The sequence below is a fragment of the Mastacembelus armatus genome, chromosome 4 (assembly GCF_900324485.2).
Source record: "Mastacembelus armatus chromosome 4, fMasArm1.2, whole genome shotgun sequence".
Classification (NCBI taxonomy): Eukaryota; Metazoa; Chordata; class Actinopteri; order Synbranchiformes; family Mastacembelidae; genus Mastacembelus; species Mastacembelus armatus.
In genome coordinates, this window is record NC_046636.1 from 165,308 (window position 1) to 191,816 (window position 26,509).

Below are 26,509 nucleotides of genomic sequence, written 5' to 3' on the forward strand. Positions count from 1 at the left end.
TACCCCAGAAATACTAACGAGAGAAGAATCCACGTGAGAATAATAATCGATACGGGTCAGATTAGTGAACACATCGATTATCGGGAACTTTAAGTAAAGGGTTGGGGCTTTACTTGTTGATTTATGGGCATTGAAACTAAATCAGTAAGTGAACCTTTAATCTCTGAATATTATTAACTTGATTAATACTGAATTTCACATCAGTCCATCCGGAACAAATACACACACCAAGACTCGACCAATCAGAGAGCAGCACACAAACAAACATGCTGAGAATCACTATAGCAACCAAGCCATCACACAGCCGTCCAGGTAATTTACAACACTCGTCACTGTCTAAGCTTTGCTGCAGGTTTCAGTTTTGTTACGTGTTTGTGCTTCCATGAGAAATCGTTAAAATTGTCTCTGTGCTCTTTAAATCCAGATTATTCACTGAATGTGTTGCCATGGCAACACCGCGGCTTCCTGCTTGGAGGCTCAGCACTGCAGAAGAAGAATCAGCCACGTGACTTCTGTGCTGGATCAGCGAAGCAGCTTCAGTCAGCATGGTGGAGACCTGCCGCCCCCACCAGATACAAGATAATAGATTCACCCCACCCTCCAGCACCACCTCCAGCACCACCCCCACCTCCAGCACCACCTCGACCCTCCAGCACCACCACCTCGACCCTCCAGCACCACCGCCAGCACTACCCCCACCTCCAGCACCACCCCACAACACCATCTCAACCCTCCAGCACCACCTACAGCACCACCCCAACCCCCCACCACCACCTCCAACACCCCCCCGACCCTCCAGCACCACCTCCAGCATCACCCTAACCCTCCAGCACCACCTCCAGCATGACCCCAACCTTTCTAGCACCACCTCCAGCACCACCCCACAACACCATCTCGATCCTCCAGCACCACGCCAACCCTCCAGCACCACCTTAAGCACCACCCTAACCCTCCAGCACCATCCCCATCCCACAGCACCATTTCAACCCTCCAGCACCACCCCACCCCTCAGCACCATCTCAACCCTCCAGCACCATCCCCACCCCTCAGCACCACCCCAACCCAACAGCACCATCCAACCCTCCAGCATCACCCCCACCCCTCAGCACCATCTTGATCCTCCAGCACCACCCCAACCCAACATCACATCCAACCCTCCAGCATCACCTCCACCCCTCAGCACCATCTTGATCCTCCAGCACCACCCCAACCCAACAGCACATCCAACCCTTCAGCATCACCCCCACACCTCAGCACCATCTTGATCCTCCAGCACCACCCCAACAGAACAGCACCATCCGTCCCTCAGCACCACCCGTCCCTCAGCACCACCCCCACCCCTCAGCACCATCTTAACCCTCCAGCACCACCCCAACCCAACAGCACCATCCGTCCCTCAGCACCACCCCAACCCCCCAGCACCATCCCCACCCTTCTGCACCACCCCAACCTTCCAGCACCACCCCCCAGTCTTCAACACCACCCCTGCCCTCAGCACCACCCCCACACTCTAGCACCATCCCCACCCTCCAGCACCACCCCCACCCAGCAGCATCATCAGTGGCTAAAATTTCAGTCTTTTCTTTTTATCCAGATGTTTCTTTTAACATGTGTTCTAAACATATACATCAATATTATTCTTGATATTAAAATCATGTGGCACATGAACGCTGACACTGTCTGCTGACAGTAAAATGAGTGTTGAGCCACCAAGCCTGACACCTCTGGATGGAAACATTCATTTCTTGCAGCTCTCTCCTTCCATGATGTTAAGACCAAAAAATGCATAGCAACACAGACCTCACGCTGTCCAGGTGCTGTCTGAGACCTGCTTTAAAATAAGGCTTTTGTTAGAAACGGCAGGAGACTACTCCTTGAACCTTCGTCCCTGCAGACTCTTGTAATAATTCTGCTGTTCAGTCTGGTTACGAATCTCTCTATCCAACAGAACTAGCGCTGTCTTGCGCCTCATAGCCATCTCCCTGCGCTGAGCTTCCCCTGACAGCTCCACATGTGGGTGAGATGAGGGCTGGGCCAGGTCGGTGTTGATAGTGGTGCTTGGCGATGCGGATCTTTGTGGGCGGAAGCTGCTGCCATGGGCAGCTGAGTCTCCTCGGTTCAGGCTGTTGAGGTCATAGCTGTCTCGTGGGTCACCACCATTAGATGCCCCTGCCCACTCCCAAGGGTTACTGTTACTGGCAAAGGGCGGGGCATGAGGAGGGGAAAGGGCTTGGACAACAGGATGGTGGGGGGAGTGAGCTTCCACTGTGACAATACCTGATCCTTCCCGCTGCTGCTCGGAGGGTGGGCAGTAGTGCGGTGAGCCTGTGGCGGAGGAGGCACCAGAGCAGGTGGATGTGGCATCAGAGGACTTTTCCCCGGAGGACGAAGAGGGGATGAGGCCCTGCTGCTTCGACATGGCAATAACATGCATGAGTCGTGGCTGGTGGGCAGCACTGCGTGCTGACCCGTCACCACTCGTCTTCTCCCGGATGGCGAGCCATTTGGCCCGAGTCAGGGCGCTCTTTGGAGACACTGGTGGAGGTCCTGCTTCAGGAATCTGCGGCGGTCTTGGTGTCACCACAGCTTTGGCGCCCCCTGGAGGTGGAGTGGGATTGCGACTAGATGCTGCCCTCCCAGACTGCACCATGGGCTGGTAGATGGGGACCTTAGAGCCTCCATCATCTGTCCCCACAGAGCTGACCTCAGAGCCTTCCTCGCTGGCTTCACACTCTGCCCCTTCCCGAACACTCAAGCCTCTCATTTCCATTGACTTTTGTTTCCACTCTGATACCAGCTTATGAGACTGCATCGGGTCCACGGGAACCTGCACAGCCTTCAGTCGCCGCTGCACTGGTTGGACAGGCTGGACAGGCTGCACTGGATCCTCCAGCCCCTCGTTGGCCCCCAGCATCCCATTAACATTCATGCTAGCCCTTGGGAGTGTGTTGCTGAAGGTCAGCATGGTCTCCTTCCCCATGGGGCTCCGGGGGGCCAGCAGCTCCACATCCACACTGGCCCTCTTAAGGCTCCCCATGGAGCCCTTCTCCCTCTTCAGAGGCCCCAGTCCCTCCAGCCGGTCCATTGGGGCCGGAGCCGCCGCTATCTCATCATTGCTCTCCGAGGCCGAGGCGGGGCCCTTGTTGTAGACAGACTCATGGCCTCGCTCTGTCAGCGCTCGAAGAGGGTCCTCCTTTGGTGGAGGGGGAGGTGTGGGTGGAGTGAGGTCATCAGAGGACTTGAAGTTGGCGACAGCGTGAAAAGCCTGAAGGAGGAAGCACAAAACCTCTGAGAAACAACCCTGACACTGATGACATGGAAAACTATAAATAAACAGGTCAACTGCAGCGCTTGGTCTGATTCATCTGCTCCTAAAATTATCTGCATACCTGCTCTTTATACATCAGGTGTGTTTTCTACAAATACATTTCAGACTGTGTGGGATTCAGGTCTCACCAGATAGGCGGCAATGAAGGCTCCAATGAGGAAGCCCACGTAGACGTCAATGGGATGGCTGCGATGCTGAGTGATCTGAGTCAGGCCCGTTAATGCCGCTGCAATGGCAAATGCAAAAACCAAGACGGGTTTCAGCAGCTTGGTGCTATCTGAGATGGTTGAGTTAAAATACATCTGAAAGAGATCACAGAAGATGGGGACAGTCATGAATCATAAGCACGTTCACTTATAGCAAATAAACAAGCATCAACAAAATGTTTTGGATCAGTGTCAGAATCATATGTGCTACTAAGACATGAATCTTTAAAAAAGTCATTCAGTTCATTCAGAATAAACTGATGTGAAGTTTTAAATCATACAGGTTTACTCACCGAGACATAAACAGCAGCGAACGCAGACAGAGTTGCATGCTGGGAAGGAAATGTTTTCCTGTGAGGACAGAAGAAAGAACAAAGTCAGACAGACATACGGACAAAGATTCCTGATGGTTCCTGATTCCTGCAGGAAGTAAAGGGTGTCACCTGGCAGCCATGATAGCGTGCTGGTCATGTCCAGAACAGATGTCTTTAGTAATGTACGGGTTTTTATCACATGACACGCCTGCCTGAGTGTAGTTTGGTTTACACACGGTGAGGAAGAATGGGGCATGGTAACCTGTCGACAGCTGGATGATGTCAGTGACCAGAGCAGTTGCACATAGACCAAACACATGCACACCTGGAGAGAGAGAGACAGGTAAACACCTTAATTTCCTCTGAAACACAAAATTCTCTTTGTACTCTTTGACTGTATAGGTGGTGGCTGTATACATGTTGTTATTTACAGAATGTACTTGTTTACATATTGTTGTCCATGTGCCGTTCCCACTCATACCTACGAAGCGGACCGTCCTCCTCAGGAAGGAGTTGAAGTTGCAGCCACCTGCGTTGATGCTTCCCTCAGCTCTGCGGAGCTTCAGCCTGGACTGCAGGCAGTAGATCAGACCTTCAACCAGCATGATCTGAAACACAGAGCAGCAGGACATTTACTCTGAAAGTTCCATCCTCTCCTTGTGATGATGAAAACAACAGTTACCGAAGCAGCAGGTCCGGCAAAGGCGAGGCTCAGCAGCATCAGCAGAGGGATCATCTCGTCTCCTCCGTCCACATACGGCATGCTAAGGTCCTTGTCATGGCAGCGGAAACCCACCTGAGCCGGCTGAACCACGTCAGTCAGCTCCAGGAAGTACAGAGACACCATAGAAGAAGCCACGATGGGCAGCTGCACACACACAATGATAAGTATTAGACAGCTGAGTGTTTCAGAGTAAAAGTCTAATTTCTGTTAAAAGTCCCAAAAAAGCGAAGTAGGAAGTCAGGTGATGAAGTCGTAGAGGATTTCATAAGATGAGCCACGTGTTTAACCCTGTAACTGTGACAATGAAGGTGAGGAGCACTCCTATTGGTTGTACCAGGGACTCAGCTTCCTCTCACCTCCACAAAGTAGAAACAGGGCAGCAGAGTCAAGCTGTCCTTCGCAGGTTTCTTCTTCATCTTCTCTGAGGGGTTCATCATCATCATCACCACTGCCGCCGACCTGAAAGGTTCAAAACTTTGTTTACCTCTGATGTGTACATTGCCAGTACTGCAGTATCTCAGTACCACAGTGCTGGATATACAGGTGGTACAGCCATTAAGCAAAACATTGCAATAAAAATAGTAAAATATGGAAAAATAAGAAAAAACACAACATAAGGAGAAGAAGAAGAAAACACCTGGAGGAGGCGGAGCTGGTCAGAGGCACCTTGAACCTGTTCAACATGTGTGAAAGAAGGAACACCTGGAGTTTGTCCATTTTCGCAGCAAAAGTACACAAGTAGTCAAAGTATCAGCAACAACCCTGGGCCCCGCTGCCAATCTGACCAATCAGAGCACAGAAACCACACATGTACCGTCCGTAGCGTTTAACGGGGCAACGCGCAGACACGTGATGCTGGAGCTGCAGGTCTGCAGTGATCAACCGACACACACATGCACGGACGCACGCACGCACACACTCATGTCACTGCAGCCAGTATCATCGTGAAACGGATGGAGCGGGTTTTACCCGGGAAATAGCAAGACTGCCCCGCGATTTATTGTCGGTAACGAGTCAGGCTCTGCAGAGCGAGCACACACACACACGCACAATCACAGACACACACACAGTCACACAATCACACACACACACACACATTGCAACACGCAATAGAACCACTGCTGAATCACACAACAGAAAACGACAATGGAGACGAGAGGAACAGTAGAGGGGGACCAGAATCAATAGAATCCATTCGGTCTCACCTCACACCATCGATCCTCGGTGATTCCTGTCACGTTCCCTCCTCCAGCTGCAGAACCAGACCCACCAACACACTCGTCACAGCAGACACACCTGCCTGGGTTACAGCGGCTCGGTTTTAGTCCGGGTTCGGTTCCGTTAGTTCCAGTTTAGGTACCGTTTCCCCCTAAACGAACGCAGATCTGAGACCGTCCGTTTGTTTCCTGCTGCAGGTCTGCTGCTACTGGGAGGGGGAGACTAGCGGAACATGGAGGTGTTCACAGCCACTTCCTGTATGTGTGACAGGTATCCAGTTTAACCAGTTTACCACCTGGTTTATAACCAGAATAACACCTGGTTCATTAATCCAGTTTAACCAGTTTACCACCTGGTTTATAACCAGAATAAGAGCCGGTTCATTTATCCAGTTTAACCAGTTTACCACCTGGTTTATAATAAGAATAACAGTGGGATCATTTATCCACTTTAACCATGTTATGTACTAACTGCCCAGAAAACCCAGTATAACGTTTCTTCTCAAACAGCAACTCAACGTTTTGTTTCTTCACAGTTTTATTACGAAGCAAAATTAAAAACAGTTGTATTTACACTGAACAGTCTCTGCCACAGTCCACCTGCCCGGTGCTCCAGGTGCTCCAGATGTTTCAGGTGTTTCAGGGGAGGGTGGGGGGTATCCTTCTCCACAGACCGCCACACAGACAGTTTTTGATCCAGCGCTGCTCCCACTGCTTCATGACGTTTGTCTTGTTGGGAGAACGGAGCATGGTCACACAGCCACACCTGGAAACACACACATTTATCACATGACGACAAACACTCACCTTGTATTTATTATTATTTTATTTCTCTTCTTCATGGTCTGCCCGCAGCCCATGGGCCACTTTTAAAAACCAACAAGGAAGTCGATAACACCGCCTAATGGTTAAAGCTACCATGAAAACAATCATCAGGTGAACCAGTCCAACGCTGCGTCCAACAAACGCCGCCCTTGGCGGTCGCCCTGCCTGCCCGTCGTTCTGAGAGCGGCTACAGGATGTGCAGGCTGTGAGACACGACCCACAGCCTGAGGGCCGAACAAAGAGCAGTCACTCCACATCTAGACCTTTTTGTTTTTTGTTAACTATTGGACATTAAAACATTGGTGATTCAAAACAAGCTGTTCCAGACAGCGGCTAAAAGATGAGCTAGAAACAAAGAACTGCCTTTGGAACGTACTTGGTGCGCCTCTCGCCACTCGGCTCCACGACCTGCCTTCACATTAAACACAAATACGAGGACAACACAGTTTTACCAGGACAACCACACTAAGGGTGACAGCACAAACAACCACGCTGAGTGAACTCTGGGCACGCGGAACTACAGAACAGGCAGAACACATACTGAACAAAAAAGCAAATGACAGAACCATAGAACATGTTTTGTTTAAAATTTTTCTGTTGGAGTCACCCCACGCAGTGGCTGCTTTTTCTCCTGTTCTTCAGGTCGGCTCCATTGTGATATGTGTTCCAGATGAAAGTGCTGGATTTGCTAATCTTGAAAAGTTTTTATAAAGTTGATGCAATGCTGCTTTGAAAAAGTAGCTCAAAAATGATATGGATTACCTGATCCCAGAGAATAAAATAGGGGATTAACAAAACCAGAACCAAAACCAGATCTGTACTTCAGCAACACCAAACAATAACAAACATTTTAACCTGTGACATGATGTCTTGCAGTGACATCACTTCCTGTGCACTCACCTGGTGCAGGCTTTACTCTCCTCGGTGGGACAGACGCCCATATGAACACAGCGCAGATTATCCATCTTCTGAGAGCCGGGACTTCTGAACACGCACACACACACACACACGCACGCACACACACACACACACGCACGCGCACACACACACACGCACGCACACACGCACGCACACACACACGCAAGATCACAGTGAGCGAACAGGAAAACACAGGCAGCTGCAGAAAAACTTTCACTGGCTAATTCTCTCTGTTGTCATCTGGAGGATCTGACCACTTCACGAGCTTCATCAGACCAGTGCGAACATGGGGTTCCTTTGGATGTTAAACATCACCACTTCATGTTAAAACCACCAGAAACAGCCACAGAGAAAAAGAAAGTTCAATCACAGCTTGTCAGAAACCTGGAGGTGTGACTGTTCTCTGACACCCGGACTCCTGCTCTGATATCTGACAGGGATCCTCTCTCTGCCAAATTAAATAAAAGTGATCCAGGATCAGGGTTCCTGCAGTCTGCAGCACCCTGGGCTACTCTGTGTGTGTGTGTGTTCAAGCTGAGCCCTTACATTGAGTCTAGGTCCAGGTACCAGTCCAGGAATACGTTACCTGGTAAAGACCTCCAGCGGGGCCGTGCTTCCTCCTCCAGGCAGAGATGAAGCTTTTCCAAACTGCAGCCTGAGTGGGTGTTTTCCCTGCAGCTTCACGATGACGCCGTCATTCACCGGGAGCCAGTCCATACTGGGAACCAGCAGCTGACTGGGCAGCAGGCAGCACTCGTCTATCAGACTCTCGTCGGGGTCCTGGGGGGGGGCCGTCATCCCGAGCTGAGACACACAAAAAAAAAAAATAATTACAACTGTGGAGGATTTAGGTCTGTCCCTGCACGTGATGCTCTCTTTGACTAACATCATTAAACAGTAAACAGCTCCATATCTGTTTTCATTGGTGGCTCAGTGCATTATTCTGTTGAAATGCTCTGGACACTCATGAGCTGGCTTCAGTAACAGCACTTCTCTTCTACAGACCTGGACAGAGCAGCAGTAAGAACATGTAGTGTGTGAACATGCACATCACAGTGTGGTTCTTACAGCAGAGCCAGAGCTTGGTGAGCAGCCTGAACAACAGCTGCAAGCTGTCCTGGTTGTCTGACATGGCAGTGAAGGTGGGCAGACAGCCGGGCTTCAGCAGACCCCAGATCCGGATCATCACCAACATCTCCCTCAGCATCCCCAGAGATGCTCCATCCCTCATAAAGCCAAAGCCCGGACGGACCATGGAGCCCTACAGGTCCGATAAGACAGAGTACAGAACCACCAGGATCAGACAGAGGTTTGCATGCAGCGGTTCTGTGTCTCTGTGGTGGGTCTGAGTTTCTTGGAAATAAAATCCTCCAGCGAATGTTAAAACCATCTGTTGTGAGGTTCACTGACCTGGTTAGGCAGGTTTGCCAGCAGGTAGAGAACAAAGTCTCCCACCCACTGGATAAGCTGTTGCAGAGACTGAAGGGGGGGACCATCCAACACAAACTCTTCTGTCTTCAGATTGATCATCACCTTGTCAATATCTGAGGAAACACACAAGGATCAATAACTGAGCATCATCTTATCGATATTTAACACCACCTGTCCTCTCACCTGTGTCGGTGTTCTTGGCACAGATCTCAGTCAGGCGGTCACCTGGACTCTTGTCAGGTGTGTTGAGGACATGTGGCCTCAGCAGTGACTTTAAGGTGGAGCTGATGGCGATCAGTAGCAATTTGGCGTGGAAGTCGCAGGCACGAGCCGCCGTTGCCGTGGAGAGTTTACACAGCGACGCCTTCACCGCCAGGATACGAGTCGCAAGAACCTAAAAGATACACCATTCTGATTGGAGCAGGGACCTGAGGCATCATGGGAAGTGTAGTTTACTGCTATTTCCGAATAAGGAGACTAGAAAGAGTTTTCTGAAGAAAATTCCTCCTTTTCTGACAAGCTCTGGCGTAAATTTGACTGGCTAAAATATGCTCAGCTGTGCATTTTTATGTGAGAGAGATGCGCAGAGTGTGACTTTACTTTAGGAGCAGAACAAAGTTTAGTCCTGGGAAACAACTAAAAGTTGACTCTACACTTTGATATCCCATGATGCCTTCCTGACCTGCTGCAGCGCCTGGTTCTGCCTCATGTACTCCTCATGCAGTTTTTCCACCAGATTGTGGACCATAGTGGGCTGAACATGCAGCAAGACGTCCCACCAGTCGTATCCTGTCACCATGCAGTATTCCAGCAGAAACAGCAGGTGACGCAGTGTGGTGTTCATCTCCAGGACCTGGCCCATAGAGGGGGACACTCGCAGCATGTGGAGCTAAGAATGCCAAAACAACAATAAAAGACAGAAGGCGTTATCCAGGCAAAACAAAGTGGCCCTATGTCTTTATGAATAAATCCTACTACTCTGCATACTTGCTCACTTCCTCAGGTCAAGCCAACTAACTGTTCCACCAGTGAATCGCAGCCTACGTCTGACACCCCATTTAAACCTAAAACGGGACTTTAGCGGCGTACACTGCATGTTGTCACAATTATAGAAAGTGTGTCCAGGTGTAGTTCTCACCTTTCCATGGTTGTCAACTCCAGCCAGAGCCAGAGAGGTCCAGGAGAACTGCAGAGCCTTGAAGTGAATGCCAGAGCCTCCAGTCCTCTGGCGTTTGATGGCAGACTCATCTCCAGGTCTTTGAGCAGAGGAGGAGGAGGAGCCGTAGAAAACCCCCATGGTGTGGAGGGACAGACGGTGCAGGATCTGAATACTGCCGTCATGAAACGCCAGCGCTAAACCTGTCGGAGGACAAACACCAGAGGCTTCATTTGTAACCACTGCAAAACTTGGTTGGAAACAGCATTTCCCACTCCAGTCGGGATTTAGAAAAATAAACACGATGTGAAAATGTGCACGTGTTTAAACCGACCTGTTTGCAGAAACATTTTAGATATGAAGGACCGGGCAACACAGATGCTGAAGCAGTGGGTTGAAGCCGGTTTTTATATTTGTCCTACTCACAGGTTGTACGTTGCTTCATATCAAACCAATGATCATTTTATCAGTGTGACAGACATTCAGGCAGATGTGTAAATTTTTCCATAAGCACTGTTCTATCAAGCACAGACATCTGTGAGTCATTATTAAACTCTTACTAATTAACTGGTGCTGCATCATCGCCACACGCTCCAACCACCAGAGCTCAGTGCTCCGGGCCACGCTCTGGACCGAGCCACCACAGCACAGTTGAAACGGCAAGGACGATGCCATCTGCTTTCCATTTCCACCACAGAAGTCTAAAATCATCCCATCGCATCACATTTCTTTATAGAACTGGAAAATGGAGTGCGAGTAGATTTCTACAACTGTAGATATCAACTGTATATATTTGATCAACAAGACTTCACCCTCTGACTTCTCCTGTCACCTGTAAATCACCTGCACTCACCACCAGCTGTGAAAATGAGAAAAGTTGCTTGATTATGGACTTAAATACTATATTTGTTTGTTTGTTGTTTATTGAGATACTGACAGTGTGATTTTATTAGTTATGTACTAGTCTACAGCTTTTATATAATAAATATTAAATATAATCTGTATTAACATCCTCTCAGTGTGTTTAATTAATTCTTCACAGGAACATGCTGGATGTCAGTACTCATCAGCGCTGTGCAGTGACCATGGATATGGTGGAGCAGGAGATTCTCAAAGTGCAGTGACTGAGATGTTGTCAGGTCAACAATCGAGTAACAGTCCTACCTGCTGTTAGAGAGGTGTACCTAATAATAAAGTCAATGCACAGCTACAGAGGCTCTACACAGCTTGAGCTCTCCTCACCCAGTCCAGGGCAGAACTTGGTGTCAGTCGCCACCTTCAGGTCGGTGTTGGAGATGGAGATGGGCAGTTTGGGCAGAGCGATGGCCGACACACGCTCCAGGTCGTTAGTTGTGGTCAGGATCCTCCACTTCAGGATGGTGGGCTGCTTTTCCCCGACTGCTCACAGAGCAGGTCAGAGGTCAGCGTCATCAGCACTCAATCTAGCTTACCTAGGTTCTGCTTTTTTCTTACCAACTGGTGATCGGTGCTGGAAGATGTTGTTGACAGGAAGTCCCTCCTTCCTCAGTGACCAACACTCCACGATGCTGCCACTCTGATTGGACGCACACAGGAGAACCTGCACAACATGAGCACACCTGCTATCAGAGTGAGATCGTTCCAAACATCAGTGGTTCAGATATCAGTGCCACAGGAAAAATCTATAAAAAGCAGGTGGATCTGTGACACTGACAGGTCTCTGATTGCTTCCTGGTTTCTGTCTTGCTGATCTCACATCTGTTCGAGCACAAGTCCAGTAAAACTCAGATATCTGGTGCTACTGGTTCTGCTCATTTGTACTGCCCGCCTGTTCAGTGTTCTACTGGTTTGTACTGGTTACCTGTTCAGAGTTCTCCCTGGTGAGAAACTTGAGGTGGGTGACGGCCGGGTACTTCTCTCTCCTCAGGGGGTCGGTGGTGCAGCGCAGGAACAGAGATGGTAATAGTTCGGTGTCGATGCGACACTTCTCGCTCACCACGCTCACCACCACCTGAACACAGAACAGGTATGAATTGAATCTGTTTGATGCTGATGATGAACTCGCAGTGTATTGGTCCTGACCTTGTAGAACTGGACTGGAGATGAGCTGCTGCCATCTGTCGCTGCCACCACAATGTTCCCTCCGCCGGTGAAGGCAATGTCAGCTAACGCCACCCGTCCTCTGAGCCGGCACAGACTCTCACTGGCCGTCAGCAGAGCTCCACCTGGCTTCAACAGCGACACCGTCACTAAACCGCTCACCGTTACCGCTATCCAGCCCTCCATCGGCTTCCCACCAAACAGCGTCAGGGAAGGAGAGAATTTCACCCGAGAGAACTTCTCACCAAAGTTTGTCGAACCCGACTGAGCCGAGGAGAAACAGGGAAACGGAACAGATTTATTTAGCTCTCCACACGAATCTGACAGTTTGAGTATCTTACACTTGGTTAGAAAACTGGACTGGACTATTTTGAAACATCAGCCACTGTTACCATCTCAACGTGCAGGGCCAGTTTGACTCCGTTATGAAGCCAGCTCAGAGCCACAATTGGATCACCATCCAGGGAGCTGGAAAAGACACTCTCCCACCTGTTGACCAGGTGATCTGACATCGACCAACACTTAATCTGCCCGTCACCGTCTGCTGACAGCAGCCTCGAACCTCCACATACACACACACACAGATACATAAATACATATGAAACAACACACAGATCTTCCTTTAAGCAAGTTTTTAACCACTGATGTCGCAGTGACAAACTGATTCAGCTGATTCAGTTTCAGTCCTGCTGAGTGTAAACCTCACCTGACTGGTCCCACTCCAGGCAGGAAATGACCTCAGTGTGTCCAGAGTTGATGGAGTACACGTCCCAGGGGTGTTCAGTGTCAATGATGTGGATCATGTGACTGACATCTGACAAAAACGCACACATTAAACCCAGGACTTGGTTCAGAAATTATGGATCAATAACATACTCCGCAGGCTTTGGAAGCAAAATGTGGTGGTGGGTCGGTGTCTTCACCGCAGGATGTACCTTTTTCATCATCATCATTCTTCAGGTCTGTGGTGAAGGCCACCAGGTTCCTACAGGACCATGAGCAGACCAGGGGGATGGAGGGACAGTGAGTGCTCTTGGGGCGTTTCTCCCATTCACAGACATATGCCAACTCCATGACTCAACCACAGTAGAAAAAGCAGCCAGGGCCCAGCAGGACGCCTTGCCTGACGACACAGACACGCAGGTGAAGGAACCACAGACTCACAGCAACTAAGACTGGAAACTTCAAGTGCAGAAGGGGCGAAGTGTGTCCTCATGACAAAACATGCCGTGCTCAGGATTTCTGTAGACCACCTGGATGCTGGGCCAAACTGTGAACCGTTACTGATCAACTTGACATGTGTTCAAAAACCCCAAAAATGAGAGATTTGTTTTCCAGCAGCCTCAACTGAGACCAGATGATGTTTAATTTAAACACTGAAATATTCTGTTACACCTACAGCTGCTACACAGGGTTAGGGTTAGCCAGACCGGACCACAGACCGGTTAAAAACTAGTACCTGGTCACAGTCAGTCAGTCAGTCAGTTATTTACTTATTTAGTCAGTCAGTCAGCCATTTATTTAATCAGTCAGTCAGTCAGTCAGTTGTTTATTCAGTCAGTCAGTCAGTCATTTAGTCAGTCAGTTTATTTATTCAATGAGTCAGTCAGTTATTTATTTATTTAATCAGTCAGTCAGTCAGTTATTTATTTATTTAATCAGTCAGTCAGTTATTTATTTAGTCAGTCAGTCAATCAGTCAGTTAGCCGAACACGTTAGCTTACCTAACTTGGACTTCAGCTCCAGAGACGCAGTTAAAAATAAACAAAACGAAGTTTTCTTAAAAGGCGACGATACAGCCTTTAACATAAAACCCAAACCCACATGAGCAGAGTCTGTTTGCGATGTTTATCGGGGAACCGGCGGGTGTTGGTTAGCAAAACACACCGACCGCTCATTGTCGCTTCACTTGGACAACATATCAGGACCCGCCGCTCACAGAGCTGCCCCTCGCTCTGCCTGTTCGTAAAACATGTAAGGAGCTGAAACATCTGCCCAGCGTCTGGGCGTCTGTAATGTTTAATGCGACGTGTTTTGACAACCCGTACAATTTTTATAGCAGCACAGTGACTGTATATATTTATTTGAGACGGCGCCATAGGCAGCCATCGTCAATTGAGTACTTTGCCCCTGAACCAGGTCTCACAGGTATTGAGCAACAACACTCAGAAAGTTGTTCTTGACCATTCACACACCGACTGAACAGCCACTGGTTGCAACTCCAGGAACAGCTCCACATGTTAAAAGCTAACGGGGTCAGCCCTTCCATAGTCTTCTAATGATACTTGCACACACCTGAGCAGTCACATGACTCAGCGTCCTTCCTGTAAACTCACCTGCTGCAACCAATAAAGTCATATAAACACGAATGGTTCTGCTTTACTAGAAAACAGTTCAGACCTGTGGGTTAGCCTATGTGGTTGTTTCCACACAGTTTTTATTCTTGCATTTGTTTTGGATTAAATTTTTGATTTAGTCCCAGTCATTTGATTTTGTTTTTAGTTACATAAATTAAAAATATTTTGTTTTCTTGTTTTCCTTTGTGATGTTTGAGCATTTTTATTTTATAAGCATTATGTGTTGTCGTGGTTACAGGTGTTGTGCCAACATACATGTAAAATAGATCTACTATTTTTCTCAGAGGAAAACCATTTTTGCAGTATTGCACAATATTGTTTACATGGTGGCAGGTGCTTGTGTGACTGGACCTCTAGTTAGAGGCAGGAGTGTCCTCAAGTTTTTACAGAGAAAAAGTTTTTATCCCGGTGATTTAAATATTCTCTTCTTGCTTTAGAGTCATGATGATTCATTACTCTACTACTTCTATCTGTGTGTATATTGTACCTATTCAAATGTTGTATTTTCTGCTCTTATGTTGATATTCCATTTTCATTTTATTTAACAGTTTTCAAGATTATCTGTATGTAACTGAGCTACTGTGACCAATGAATTTCCCTTGTGGACCAATAAAGTTTATCTAATCAAATCGAATCTAATCTAATCTAATCTGTACTGTAGACATTGTGGTAATAAAGCAGATAGAAGCCAAGTGCACTTTAACAACAATATGCTCATTTACTCTGCCAAAATGCATGAAAGAAATCAACGAGCAAACAAGGCACATCAGAGATTTCATCTTCAGCGTCACCTAAAGCATCCGGATGCTAAGCATGGAGGTGTCTCCAATGATGTGTTGTTGCAAAAAGTCTGATGTTGGTTACACACGGTGTGTTTCTGTTGAAAGCACCATAGTTGTAGGGACCTTAGAGCTGTAACAGCAGCTTTGTGTTATGTTTGGGGAAATGCTTCCGTGCATTTTAGATTTCAGGACTCTATGGGTATATTCAGTGCAGCAAAGATAGCAAGTTAGAAACAAGGACAATGAAGGCGCCATTTCTGCTCACTGAGTGCCCCCTGTTGGCTAAGGAGACAAACTGCACTAACAAGCAATCTATATGTTGTATTCATTAGAGTCATAACTAGGGATTTTTTCTGTTTTTATTATTAATAATTATAGACCACACTCTGTCAACACAGCCAAAGTTCAGTTTAAAGAATTATAACAATTTCACCTTTGGTGGCTGGCTGGTGGAGCAGTGGAGTCGCACTGTGGACCTGGGGCCTTTCTGTGTGGAGTCTGCATGTTGTCCCTGTGTCTGTGTGGGTTTTCTCCTCCCACAGTCCAAACACATGCAGGTCAGGATTAGGGTCTGAACCCAGGTGGACCCGGGGCCTTTCTGTGTGGAGTCTGCATGTTGTCCCTGTGTCTGAGTGGGTTTTCTCCTCCCACAGTCCAAACACATGCAGGTCAGGATTAGGGTCTGAACCCAGGTGGACCCGGGGCCTTTCTGTGTGGAGTCTGCATGTTGTCCCTGTGTCTGTGTGGGTTTTCTCCTCCCACAGTCCAAACACATGCAGGTCAGGATTAGGGTCTGAACCCAGGTGGACCCGGGGCCTTTCTGTGTGGAGTCTGCATGTTGTCCCTGTGTCTGTGTGGGTTTTCTCCTCCCACAGTCCAAACACATGCAGGTCAGGATTAGGGTCTGAATCCAGGTGGACCAGGGGCCTTTCTGTGTGGAGTCTGCATGTTGTCCCTGTGTCTGTGTGGGTTTTCTCCTCAGTCAGTTATTCCTGTTTCTAAACCGACAGCAGGACAGTCTGTCAAGTCATTTTTATTCTTTGTCATTTTATGATGCTAAATCAATTTGGAATCATAACAACAATCAGAAGTTGCTGCTGGAAACACATAGCACACCTTCATGTCCCAAACTGTGGCTTCACTCACATTTAGTTCTTACTTCCTTTTTTGTTTTAATTTCCCATTAAAACACTATGTTTTTGTTTGAGGCTACAACCAGCAGCTGATTGGATGAGGACCAGTTAGGAGCAGCCTTTCTGTGGGCTTGTTCCACTTTTAAACTATTTCAAAGTCACTGCTGCTAAACAGTGTTCTCCCTAAACAGGTGTGGGCCCTGGCTCTGGATCTCGTCTTCCTATCTCACTGGTCCTGCTGATTGGCAAACACACCAGCCTCCCAGCGCAGAGCTAGCTGGTTTTTGTGTCGAATGACTCGAGTCGACTCCACAACCTGTGAACAAACAAAAGAGGCAAAGAGAGAGGAAGAAAAAATGTTTGTCCTTAAAGAAAAAGATTTCCTCAGAAACAAACATTTAAAACACACAAAACCAGTATTAAAGGACAGTTCCACATTTTAAACTTCTCTCTGAGTCAGACTGTTTCTACTTTCAAGCTACATTCAGTAACTGGTTAGCTTAGATTAGCATAAAGACTGGAAACAGGAGGAAACATCCTTCTGTGCCTGGCAGTTTTAGTCCACTGATATTAAACTATTCTTTTAAATGAAGGCAGAAAGTACCTCAGTGTTGACATTGTCAGTCGGCTGGATTCCTGCATACTGACAGAAAACAGACATAAGAAGAAGCACTGTCAGTGTTTTCTGTCCTGTACCTCAAACTACAGGTAGTACATGAAGTGAAAACTGCAGCGAGCACAGAGGTTCAAGGCTAAAGATTAAAAAAGAGCTGCTGACTTACTGAACTCTCCTCCAGCTTCAATTTGACTCGTCTGTCCTCAAAATCCTGCAGCAGGGTCTCCGTCAGGCCTCGGACTGGGGGTGGGGGCGACTGGACCACGGCAAGGGAGGAGGAAGCGGTCCAGGGCTGGGCAGTGCCGAAGGAGGCAGAGGGCAGACGGCCAGTAGGGTGAGAAGTGCATGAGGACAAATGGGTGGGTTTATCTGAAAGACGATGATGGGAAGAGTGACATAATCATTATATCATCATGACATCATTGTGGCATCACATGTGCTGCACTGATGTGTGTGACATCATCAGACAGCAGATGCAAAAACAACAATATTCTGCTTTTTCTGATCCAGTTTCTTTATCATAATGATGATTCAGATTCAGATTAGTTGTTTTGTCATTTATAGACAGGAACCAACCACCTCACTAATAATAAATCACTAGTAATCAAAACAATCAATAGAAAACTAAGAAAAAGAATATATATATATATATATATATATATATATATATATATATATATATATATACATATATACTAAGAGGAAGGAAGGAGGCCGGGGACTGGTGAGCGTCAGAGCCACCATCCAAGATGAAACAGCCAAGATCCATGAGTACATCAGGAAGATGGCCCCAAGCGATGGAATACTTAGTGAATATCTCAGGCAACAGAAGCCCGATGCAGAGGAAGAAGAGCAAGAACCATCATGGCAGGACAAACCCCTGCACGGCATGTACCACCGACAGATACAAGAAGTGGCTGATAACGAAAAGTCCTACCGGTGGCTGGAAAAAGCTGGACTGAAAGACAGCACAGAGGCACTAATCGTAGCAGCACAAGAACAGGCCCTGAGCACAAGATCGATAGAGGCCGGGGTCTACCAAAAAAGGCAGGACCCCAGGTGCACGCTGATCCCTGGGACCCTGGTTAAGGACTAAGCAGGTATAGATGATGGATGGACCTGTGCAAGGCGCAGAGTGTAAGGGCATAATCAAGATATAAAGTTGTGTAGTGCTCATTCAGTATAATAGTGAGTAGAGTTCTTGAATAAAATTGTGAGATGAATATTAATATTGCACAGATAGTAGCGTTACAGACGACTGATGATTTATGTTGAGTTAAGGCATACTTAGGGAGTTGAGTTTAGGAGTTGATGCACAGTTCGTGACAGTTAGGGGTGGAGGTAGTTTACAGATATTTTCCCCAGGAAACAGCCTCAGAATTTAAAGACAGAAGAGCATGATTAATCATAAAGAAAGTTTAAGTCATTTAAATTGACCGCGACATAACTCTGTGTGACGGTCACATTATCTAGGAGAGTTTCTGAGAGTTTCATATTCAGGAGATCCTTTAAAACATATGAAAGAAGAAAGAAGAAAGACCTTTATGCTTCCAGAGTTTAGCGCTGAATCCTGATGTGTTTCACTGACTCACAGACTGTCTTTGGTCTGTTTTTAAACTTCACACTGGTTTAACTGGACTCTGTGTTTTTGATACTGAAGGACAAGTTCTTTGCTTCTCTATAACTAAATCAGCTTGTGTTGTCATTCTAGGGCTGTGAAAATCTGGTTACTGAATTACCTGCAGATGAACTCTTTGTCCTGAATCACCTGAAGCTGCTGGACTTTGGTCTGGTAACCTGGTAACTTGTTAAATTACTTATTGTCTCCAATTTACACGTGACAAAGCAAGCATTCACACAAGAGTCCATTCAGATTTATACTATTATAAATCATCTGGTTTCCATTCCATTTTAGTTCCTTCACTTTTAGATTCAGTTCAGTTGAAAGTCACTTACAGAATGAAAATCTATCATGTGTCTGGCACCTCTGACATCCACCAGGTGCTGCATTCAAGTGAATGAGAAAATCTCTGACTTCTGTCTGCATATAAAACTTAGATACAAGATTTTCACACACATTTAATCTCAGAAGACCACAAAAGACACACTTTCATAAGAAGTATCCTATTAAGAAATTTAGATTTACGGAATTCTATATTGTTGAGACCCCCTCTTCAAACCAAATGTTTCATCACTCTCATCACACCTATGACTGTTTTTCTTCTAGCTTCATCTCTACAACTTCCATCAAATATGTGCAAGATACTTAGACAGTAACACCAGACACCCAGACCAGACCAGACCAGTTCCTCATCTGTTCAATGTAATACCAGGAAAGCAAGTCCTGGCCTTCACAGGGTCTAGATTTTGTTCTGGAATATTTCTTTGCAAGCAACAAGGTCATTGGTTTCTTTTGTGAAATCATGTACACTATCATGGCTTGATTTTTTACGCTTGACCACAAAGATACTGCAAGTGAACTTTGGCATGACCTGACAGTGATAGATTATCTCTCAGGTCCAGTAAAAAGAAAGGAGGCAGCCTTCTGCCTCTGGGTGTGTCGCCACTTTGTTCTTGCGTTTTGTAATTTATCAGTAACCCAAAGAGTCAGTTCCCTCAGAGAGACTCTCTTATGTGTTGTTTTTGGTTTGGCTGTTTATATCCCCAATACCCCAGACCCCCAAAGATAATTTGGCAATTTGATCACTAGTAAATCTGTTGTTGAGAATGTACTCCTCTAATGTCCTGAATCACATTTTTAGACAGGTGTAGGGTTAAGTCTTAGGTCTCATCTTAACCCCTTTTTGTTGAGGTTAGATACACTGCCTACCTGTGTTCACAGGTGGATAGAACTGACTGACAGCCATCTTGGTTGCTTGTTCCACCAGGGGAGCTGGAGAGAAGAGCTGGCGACTGGTTTCTTCCCTGGACTCCCTTAGCTCCCTCAGCTCCTGCTCTCGTTTTAGAACCTCCTCAATTTCCTTCTCAATAAAGTCTGGACCTCCTTGTCCTCTAGACTGCAGGCCGGTGGATTTCAAGTTCCCCCTCCAGGACTGTGACAGTAGAGTAGTAGTTTTATCAGGTGTTGGTGTTGTGGAGGTGGAAGAAGTCTTTTGAACAGGATGGAAACCGCTTGTGTCCTGGGCCTCTGTGTCCCTCACAGTCAAGGCAGACAGAGCTGAACCCATTTGGCTGCTGTACCACTCAGTCTCTTCAGGGTGTCGATGAGGGCAGCAGGGAGATGGGAAGACTTCTGCCTTCCCAGATTCAGACTGAGGTCTCACTTCTGTGCTCCCGTCCTCATGTTGTTGGTCAACATGCCTCTCTATGTCTGCCAGCTCCTGTGGAGCATCTTGGTTGTATCGTCCCCAGATTCTTCCCTGCTGCCAAGGTTCTTCTATCCTCTGGTTCTCTTTCTGTATCTCTCGCTGAATGATGAAGCTCACTCGGCTCTTCTCCTTGGACTTGACGGGCATTAGAGGTGACTCTAAACGTTTAGTTTTGATCTCAACCATCTCCACTCTACCATCATTGTGCCTCAGGCCTCGAGAACGTCGTAGGTTCTCCTCACGTTCCTGAACTAACCGGATCTCCTTTTCAATTGGAGTCTCAGGACTGCTCTTGGATTTGGTGCTCCTGGTTTTTGAATGCTGAGTGATGTTACTGAACACACCTTCATCGCTGGTGTAGCCACCACCCACCTCCTCCAAGCCAGAATCCAAATCATCAAACACACTGCTCTGCTGGCTCAGATTCTCCTCAGCCAGGCACATGACCACCTTCCGCTCTGTGAAGATCTCATCTTCTTCTGATGTTTCAAACTGAGTTGTGTTTTCATTCACATTCATGCTTTCATATGTGTCCACCCACTTTGATGAGGACATAGCAGGGTCTGGCTGCGGAGAAGAGTTCATGTGTGTTTTTGAGAACCTCAGAGGGTTGAGGAGTGCCATCAACTGGTCCTGCTCCATCTTTAGGAACTGCTGTCGGGCAGTGCTGAAGTTGATCTTCTCCTTGTCAATGGTCCCAGGTTCAGCAGAGCAGCGGGGTCCTGCTATAGAGCTGACAGGATAGTAGCTCAAACTGAAACCTTCTATCAGTTTGTTTGTAGATCTGCTCAGATCCAGATTCTCCAGGGCATTCAGGTGAGACATTGAGCTCTTTTTTGGTGCTTGGCTGTGAATGATCTCCTTGCGAAGCTTCTTCTCCTCTTCTTCCCCAACCACTTTGATGCCATTCTTTGGATTGATTTTGCACTGAGAGTCTTCGTTGCTTTTGGAGAACAGACTTTCTGGCTTCCTGCTTCTGGCGTAGGCCTGGAGTTTGAATTCATTTTTCTCCTTTAGGGTCTCTAGTTGTGCCTGCCGCTCTGGTGAGACCATCCAGGCTTCATTCAACTCGGCCTCGGGACTTGCTGGATCCTCAACAAATGAGTAAAATCCACTGTGAGAACCAAGGCTGCTGCTGGGGCTGCTGGGATTGCTCTGGCTGCTGGGATGCCACTCATCACTGGCGTTCCCCTCATCATGTGACACCGCAATCTGCCGGGCCTTAACCACAATGTCCTGGGACCCGTCACCCTGCTGGGAAGAGACGACCACTAAAGAACTGCTGTTAGAATGGAGGACTGACTCATCCAGACTGGGGGATTCTCTTTGGACGGGACTGGTTATGGTGCGCAGATCTGAGGGTTGCAGGAGGGGGCACAGGGGCTTTAGCACCCACCTCCTTGGGGTGCTGTCCATGACTGCAGGGGGTGCTGTGTTGTCGGTGGCAGGAAGTGCAGGTTTGAAAACGATTAAGAGTCAAAAGATCCTGATGATTGGAGAGTTTCTGAAACAACAGAGAGGAGGGTTACTATGAAGACTATTCAGTTGCCATGCAACCAGATAAGATGACTGTTACTATACAGGCAATAGAGAGAACAGGTCTGTTACTATGGCAACAGCAGCATCAGATCATTGTCTCTTTGGTCAGTAATAGGATCTTTCCAATTCTGCTTCAATTCTGGATTTGGTTGTAATTGATATATTACTATACATTAATGGTTTTTAATCACAATAGAATTAATTTCTGACAATTGTTGCAAAGCATTCTGGGATTTAGAGTTCACCTGGTTTTGTTTGTAAAGTACCCATTGCAGTGAAAAGTACATTATATCTCGGTATGAGACATGAAGCGTTTATGCTGGCAGCCATCGAGAGCACTCTCACATACGGCATCACGGTGGTTCACTGGCTGCTCTGTTGCAGATTAAAAGGCCCTGCAAAGGATCATTTAAACAGCACAGAAGATCACTGGGTGCCCCTTGCCCTCCTTACAGGACATTTCCTGCAGGGTCAGAAAGGGGTCAAGGACTCCACACACCCTGGTCACCATCTTTTTGGACTACTGCCCTCAGAGCTGCCAAGAGCAGGACCACCAGACTAAGACAGTTTTATTCCTACATCCATTAGCATTTTATATAACAATGTGAACTAGATAATATCTCATCCCAACTATCATGACATTATATTCAACATCATTTTATTGTTGTAGGTAATTATATTTTTGTGTGTAATATTATTGTTGGATTATGATGTATGAGTGTGCGTATGCTGACTAGCACAAAAGCAGATCGGCACTCCCAGTTTTGTTGTATATTTGATACAATGATGATAAAGCTATCTGATCTAATCTACTGATACTAGTAGTACATGATAACTGAGTGAAACTGTGACTTTTTTACTTTTCGTGTGCTCATCAGTGCTTTATGGTCTGGAGGAAATAAACTTGAATTCAGGGAAATGTGTGGAATGTGAGCAAAGAGCTGATTGATCAGTGATAAGAAAGTTTATTACAGCGGCTGTAAACGAAGGCGACTGAGCTCAGGTGATTCTGTCGATGACAAAAGGTCAAACTCAGTCACTCCTGTATTCTCTCCCTCTAACCACATCATAATAATACCTGCACATAAAATCAATAACCAATTCGATATCTTGTATCGTTTTTTTCACACATTCTGAAAATCAATACTTACAGCAAAAACAAAGTTTGTGATCAGTTCATAACATTAAAACCATAAATACCTATCTGAATTTCTCTAAAATTACCAACTACAAGATTAAAACACTTTTTACATGTGTTCATTTGTGATACAGAGAGAGTGGTGTAATATTCTTTAGTAACTAACCTCTGCAGAATAACCACATTTTATTTCTGTCCAGCATTTTGGTATTTTTACTTGTACTTGACTAAAGGATCTGAGTACTTGTAGAAACGGTTTGATGATACCTTAGTACTGATGAGCTGATGTCAACTACCAAGGTAAAAACAAAGTACTACACTGAATATCAGCTGTATCGTCGTGTGGAAGAGCAGAGAGAGTCAACCGGATGTTTCCTAATAGAAATATGATTCGTGCTTTGGGCCTGGGCCCAGATCAGGTGTTTCAAATGAGTCTTGCATGTAAGGAAATGTGTTTCAAACATTAGCTCAGCGTTAGCATCAGAGGTCAGAGTGGGAGTCAGTGATAAAACGCCCCTCCAGCAGCTGTCGCCTGATAAAACTCATCCTGCTCGTTATCTTACGCACAGACTGAACCTAATGAGGCGACAGACAGGCTAACTGACAGACCGCAGGTCAGAGGTCAGAATAAACTGAACAAACAGCAGCTGAGGTACGATCTCTCACTGCAGCGCCTCCTACAGGACAACCTTTACCAGGAACTACAGGAACACAGAACTTTCACTGAAGTACTGCACTTCCATACACATCTGAGATACTGTGCAGCTAAAGCAGGACCTCAAAGGTCTCCTTAGTTGATGAAGAATTGATCAGTTTTCAATAAACATTAAAAACATTACATGATTTAAGCTTCATAGACAGAAGCTTTTCCTTTAATTCTTTTCAATCTACGTTTGATATTTTATAGGTTTGGAGTGCTAGTTTGACAGAACACAGATTATGACTGTTTATCTTTGGTCATTTTTCTCTTTTCAAACCAGAGTAGCTTTGAATTAATGACAATAATCATGTGTCAGCCAGTAAAATGCATCAGTAATAATAATCTAATAATATAATAGTTAACCCTCAGAGAAATCTTTACTGCACTGAGCACTATTAATACTTTAGTGGCATTTACTGGTTACACTCACATATTTTTACCTTTAAGGAACATTTTAAATGCAGAATTCTGTTTGCAATGAGGTCTGCAGCCTGCAGGGGACGCTCACAGCTCTTCTGCTTCTGTCTTTGAAATGGTTATATTTGTTTACTTTGTATGTTTGTGTTTAGGATCTTTGTAGTTTTTGTGCCCAGTTTGTGTAATAATGCAACAGAGTGAACAAATACAAATACAAACAAACCACTTTATCATGAATTATGTGAAATGATCTAAATAATAAGAATATAAAACAGCCTACTGATTCTATTCATGTTGTTTTCATATTTTAGTTTTAAGGTGCATAAATAAAAAATCACATTTGTTCAAACACATTTGTTACTGAAGGAGTTTAGGGTTAGTTTCTTACCTGTTCCCTGTCAGCAGCACAAACGCTAAACTGAATAAAAACTCATGTGACAAAGTTCAGCTTCTATCGTCCAATCAGACACCCCACCCACTACAGTGACCACGCCCACTCCAAAATAGTTAGAAAGACAGGCACACACACACACAGGATTTTCTCTCTTTGTGAGGACACTCACTGAAATAATACACTCCCTAATATCTAATCCTAACCCTAACTATCACAACTAAACTAGTCCCAACCGTAATCCTAACTATAACTTCAACCTTAACCCTTAAACCATGTGGTAACCCTCAAACAGGAGTCTGAAAAATTGAGGACTGGCCAAAATGTCCTCATTCCAATAGAATTACACTCAAAATGGTCCTAACAAATGTTGAAACCCAAGTACACATATACACACACACACACACACACACACACACACACACATATAGGATTCTCCATCTGTGAGGAAGCTAAGTGCGTGAACTACGATCAAACTACCATGACCAATCCAAATAAACCAAATGGGTCTGACAGGGGTTCCTAATAAACCGACCAGGTCCGACCCAGGCATTCCCAATAAACCAACTGGGTCTGACAGGGGTTCCTAATAAACTGACTGGGTCCGACAGGGGTTCCTAATAAACCGACTGGGTCCCACACAGGTGTTCTTAATAAACCGACTGGGTCCGATACAGGGGTTCCTAATAAACCGACCGAGTCTGACAGGGGTTCCTAATAAACTGACCAATCTCACATACTGACTGTTCTTTTGGTTGGTTTGTGTCATCTTGGTCTCCTGGTCCAGCCTGTGGCAGAGAACCTGTTATGGAGATGTGTCCCTCATCATCCTGGTCTCTACTGGATCGAACTGGTTTTGGCTGGTTCTTGTGGTGATGTCACTCTCAGACCCAGCAGGAGCCATAAACTCTGAGAGACAGAGCAACAGCAATTTTGTCCAATACTCAAGTACAATCCTGAGGTACTTGTACCTTTCAGTATTTCTATTTTATGCTACTTCGTACATCACTAAAAGTTAGGGGGAAATATTTTATTTAAATTCTACACTATATTGCTGCAGTACATTAATACTTTAATAATGACAACAACAACAACAACAACAGCAATAATAATAAATGAACTGCTCGGCCCAAGGAAGAATCAGAAAAATAGAAAAAGCACTGACACATTTTTACTCGTTTACTGTTGTTGGAATAAACAGAGCTGTCAATCTGTGTGGGAGTGTCAGCAGCAACCAGTCACACTGGGGAAATGCTGGAGGTTGGCGGGACTAACCTACATGGCTGATTTATAAATGATCCATTACTCCTGCAGCTGGGGGTGGCTGTGGTGGTGGTTTGAGCCCTGGCTTCACTCGTCCACATGTCAAAGTGTCCTTGGTGAGACACTGAACCCCAAGTTGCTTCCAGGGACTGTTCCATCAGTGTATGAGCGATTGTGCACCCGAATGGACAAATGGGCAAAGTGCTTTGAATGCACTTGAGTGTAGAAAAGTGCTCTACAAGTATAAGACCATTTACACACACTTTAAAACTGGACTGTGGTGCTTTTGTTTCCTGCAGGAGTGAGCAGGTAACCAGGGTGACAGGTTGAGGCTGTTGGACATCCCAGAAAGGACAGGGGGTGTTCAGTTTCTGCTTTTAACCTTTAAAGACAGAATCCCAATAAAGCAGAGTAAAATAAATGTTGTCCTGCAGCTGATTAGGCTGTTGCTCAGGAACCTGTGAACCTAAAAAACAACACAGTCCAGTGTTTTCTGAGGGTGGTGTCTTGCTGTGGAGCACCCCCACCCTAGCTGGATCCATCTGTCTAAGGCCTCTGTTATAACTCTGTGAAAACTTTCACTGGTGGTTTAAAGATGCTGACACAGCACTGACTGACCCTCAGCCTCTTCACTCCCAGTTTCTAA

At 46.2% G+C, this 26,509-nt stretch overlaps 3 protein-coding genes across 5 annotated transcripts; all 3 read right to left on the reverse strand.

Moving 5' to 3' along the window:
* Positions 1–1,670: 1,670 nt before the first annotated feature.
* plppr3b (phospholipid phosphatase related 3b) lies at positions 1,671–6,394 on the reverse strand. Of its 2 annotated transcripts, XM_026323326.2 has the most exons (9): positions 6,364–6,394; positions 5,778–5,868; positions 4,929–5,031; positions 4,531–4,716; positions 4,330–4,456; positions 3,978–4,173; positions 3,828–3,885; positions 3,457–3,630; positions 1,671–3,265 (listed from the first exon to the last, which is right to left on the reverse strand). In XM_026323326.2, the coding sequence occupies exons 3-9, from the start codon at positions 5,013–5,015 to the stop codon at positions 1,868–1,870; spliced, it is 2,226 nt and encodes a 741-aa protein (XP_026179111.1). In that variant the 5' UTR covers positions 5,016–5,031; positions 5,778–5,868; positions 6,364–6,394; the 3' UTR covers positions 1,671–1,867. The 2 variants fall into 2 exon arrangements, with proteins under 2 accessions (XP_026179111.1, XP_026179110.1); XM_026323325.1 differs by lacking the exon at positions 6,364–6,394 and having other exon boundaries at positions 5,778–6,116.
* On the reverse strand, positions 6,371–14,283 carry med16 (mediator complex subunit 16). The gene is given in 17 exon segments (XM_026323324.2): positions 6,371–6,555; positions 7,515–7,598; positions 8,119–8,321; positions 8,323–8,336; positions 8,601–8,793; positions 8,943–9,076; positions 9,147–9,357; positions 9,646–9,852; positions 10,102–10,322; positions 11,362–11,517; positions 11,593–11,698; positions 11,960–12,109; positions 12,181–12,462; positions 12,591–12,760; positions 12,905–13,012; positions 13,134–13,321; positions 13,923–14,283. Coding segments are annotated over 16 exon segments (2,505 nt in total). The 5' UTR covers positions 13,273–13,321; positions 13,923–14,283; the 3' UTR covers positions 6,371–6,428.
* Positions 14,284–16,193: 1,910 nt separating this feature from the next.
* On the reverse strand, positions 16,194–24,633 carry misp (mitotic spindle positioning). Of its 2 annotated transcripts, none has more exons than XM_026323678.1 (5): positions 24,598–24,633; positions 19,917–21,919; positions 17,253–17,455; positions 17,075–17,113; positions 16,194–16,786 (listed from the first exon to the last, which is right to left on the reverse strand). In XM_026323678.1, the coding sequence occupies exons 2-5, from the start codon at positions 21,829–21,831 to the stop codon at positions 16,697–16,699; spliced, it is 2,247 nt and encodes a 748-aa protein (XP_026179463.1). In that variant the 5' UTR covers positions 21,832–21,919; positions 24,598–24,633; the 3' UTR covers positions 16,194–16,696. The 2 variants fall into 2 exon arrangements, with proteins under 2 accessions (XP_026179463.1, XP_026179464.1); XM_026323679.1 differs by lacking the exon at positions 24,598–24,633 and adding an exon at positions 22,200–22,349.
* Positions 24,634–26,509: the final 1,876 nt, after the last annotated feature.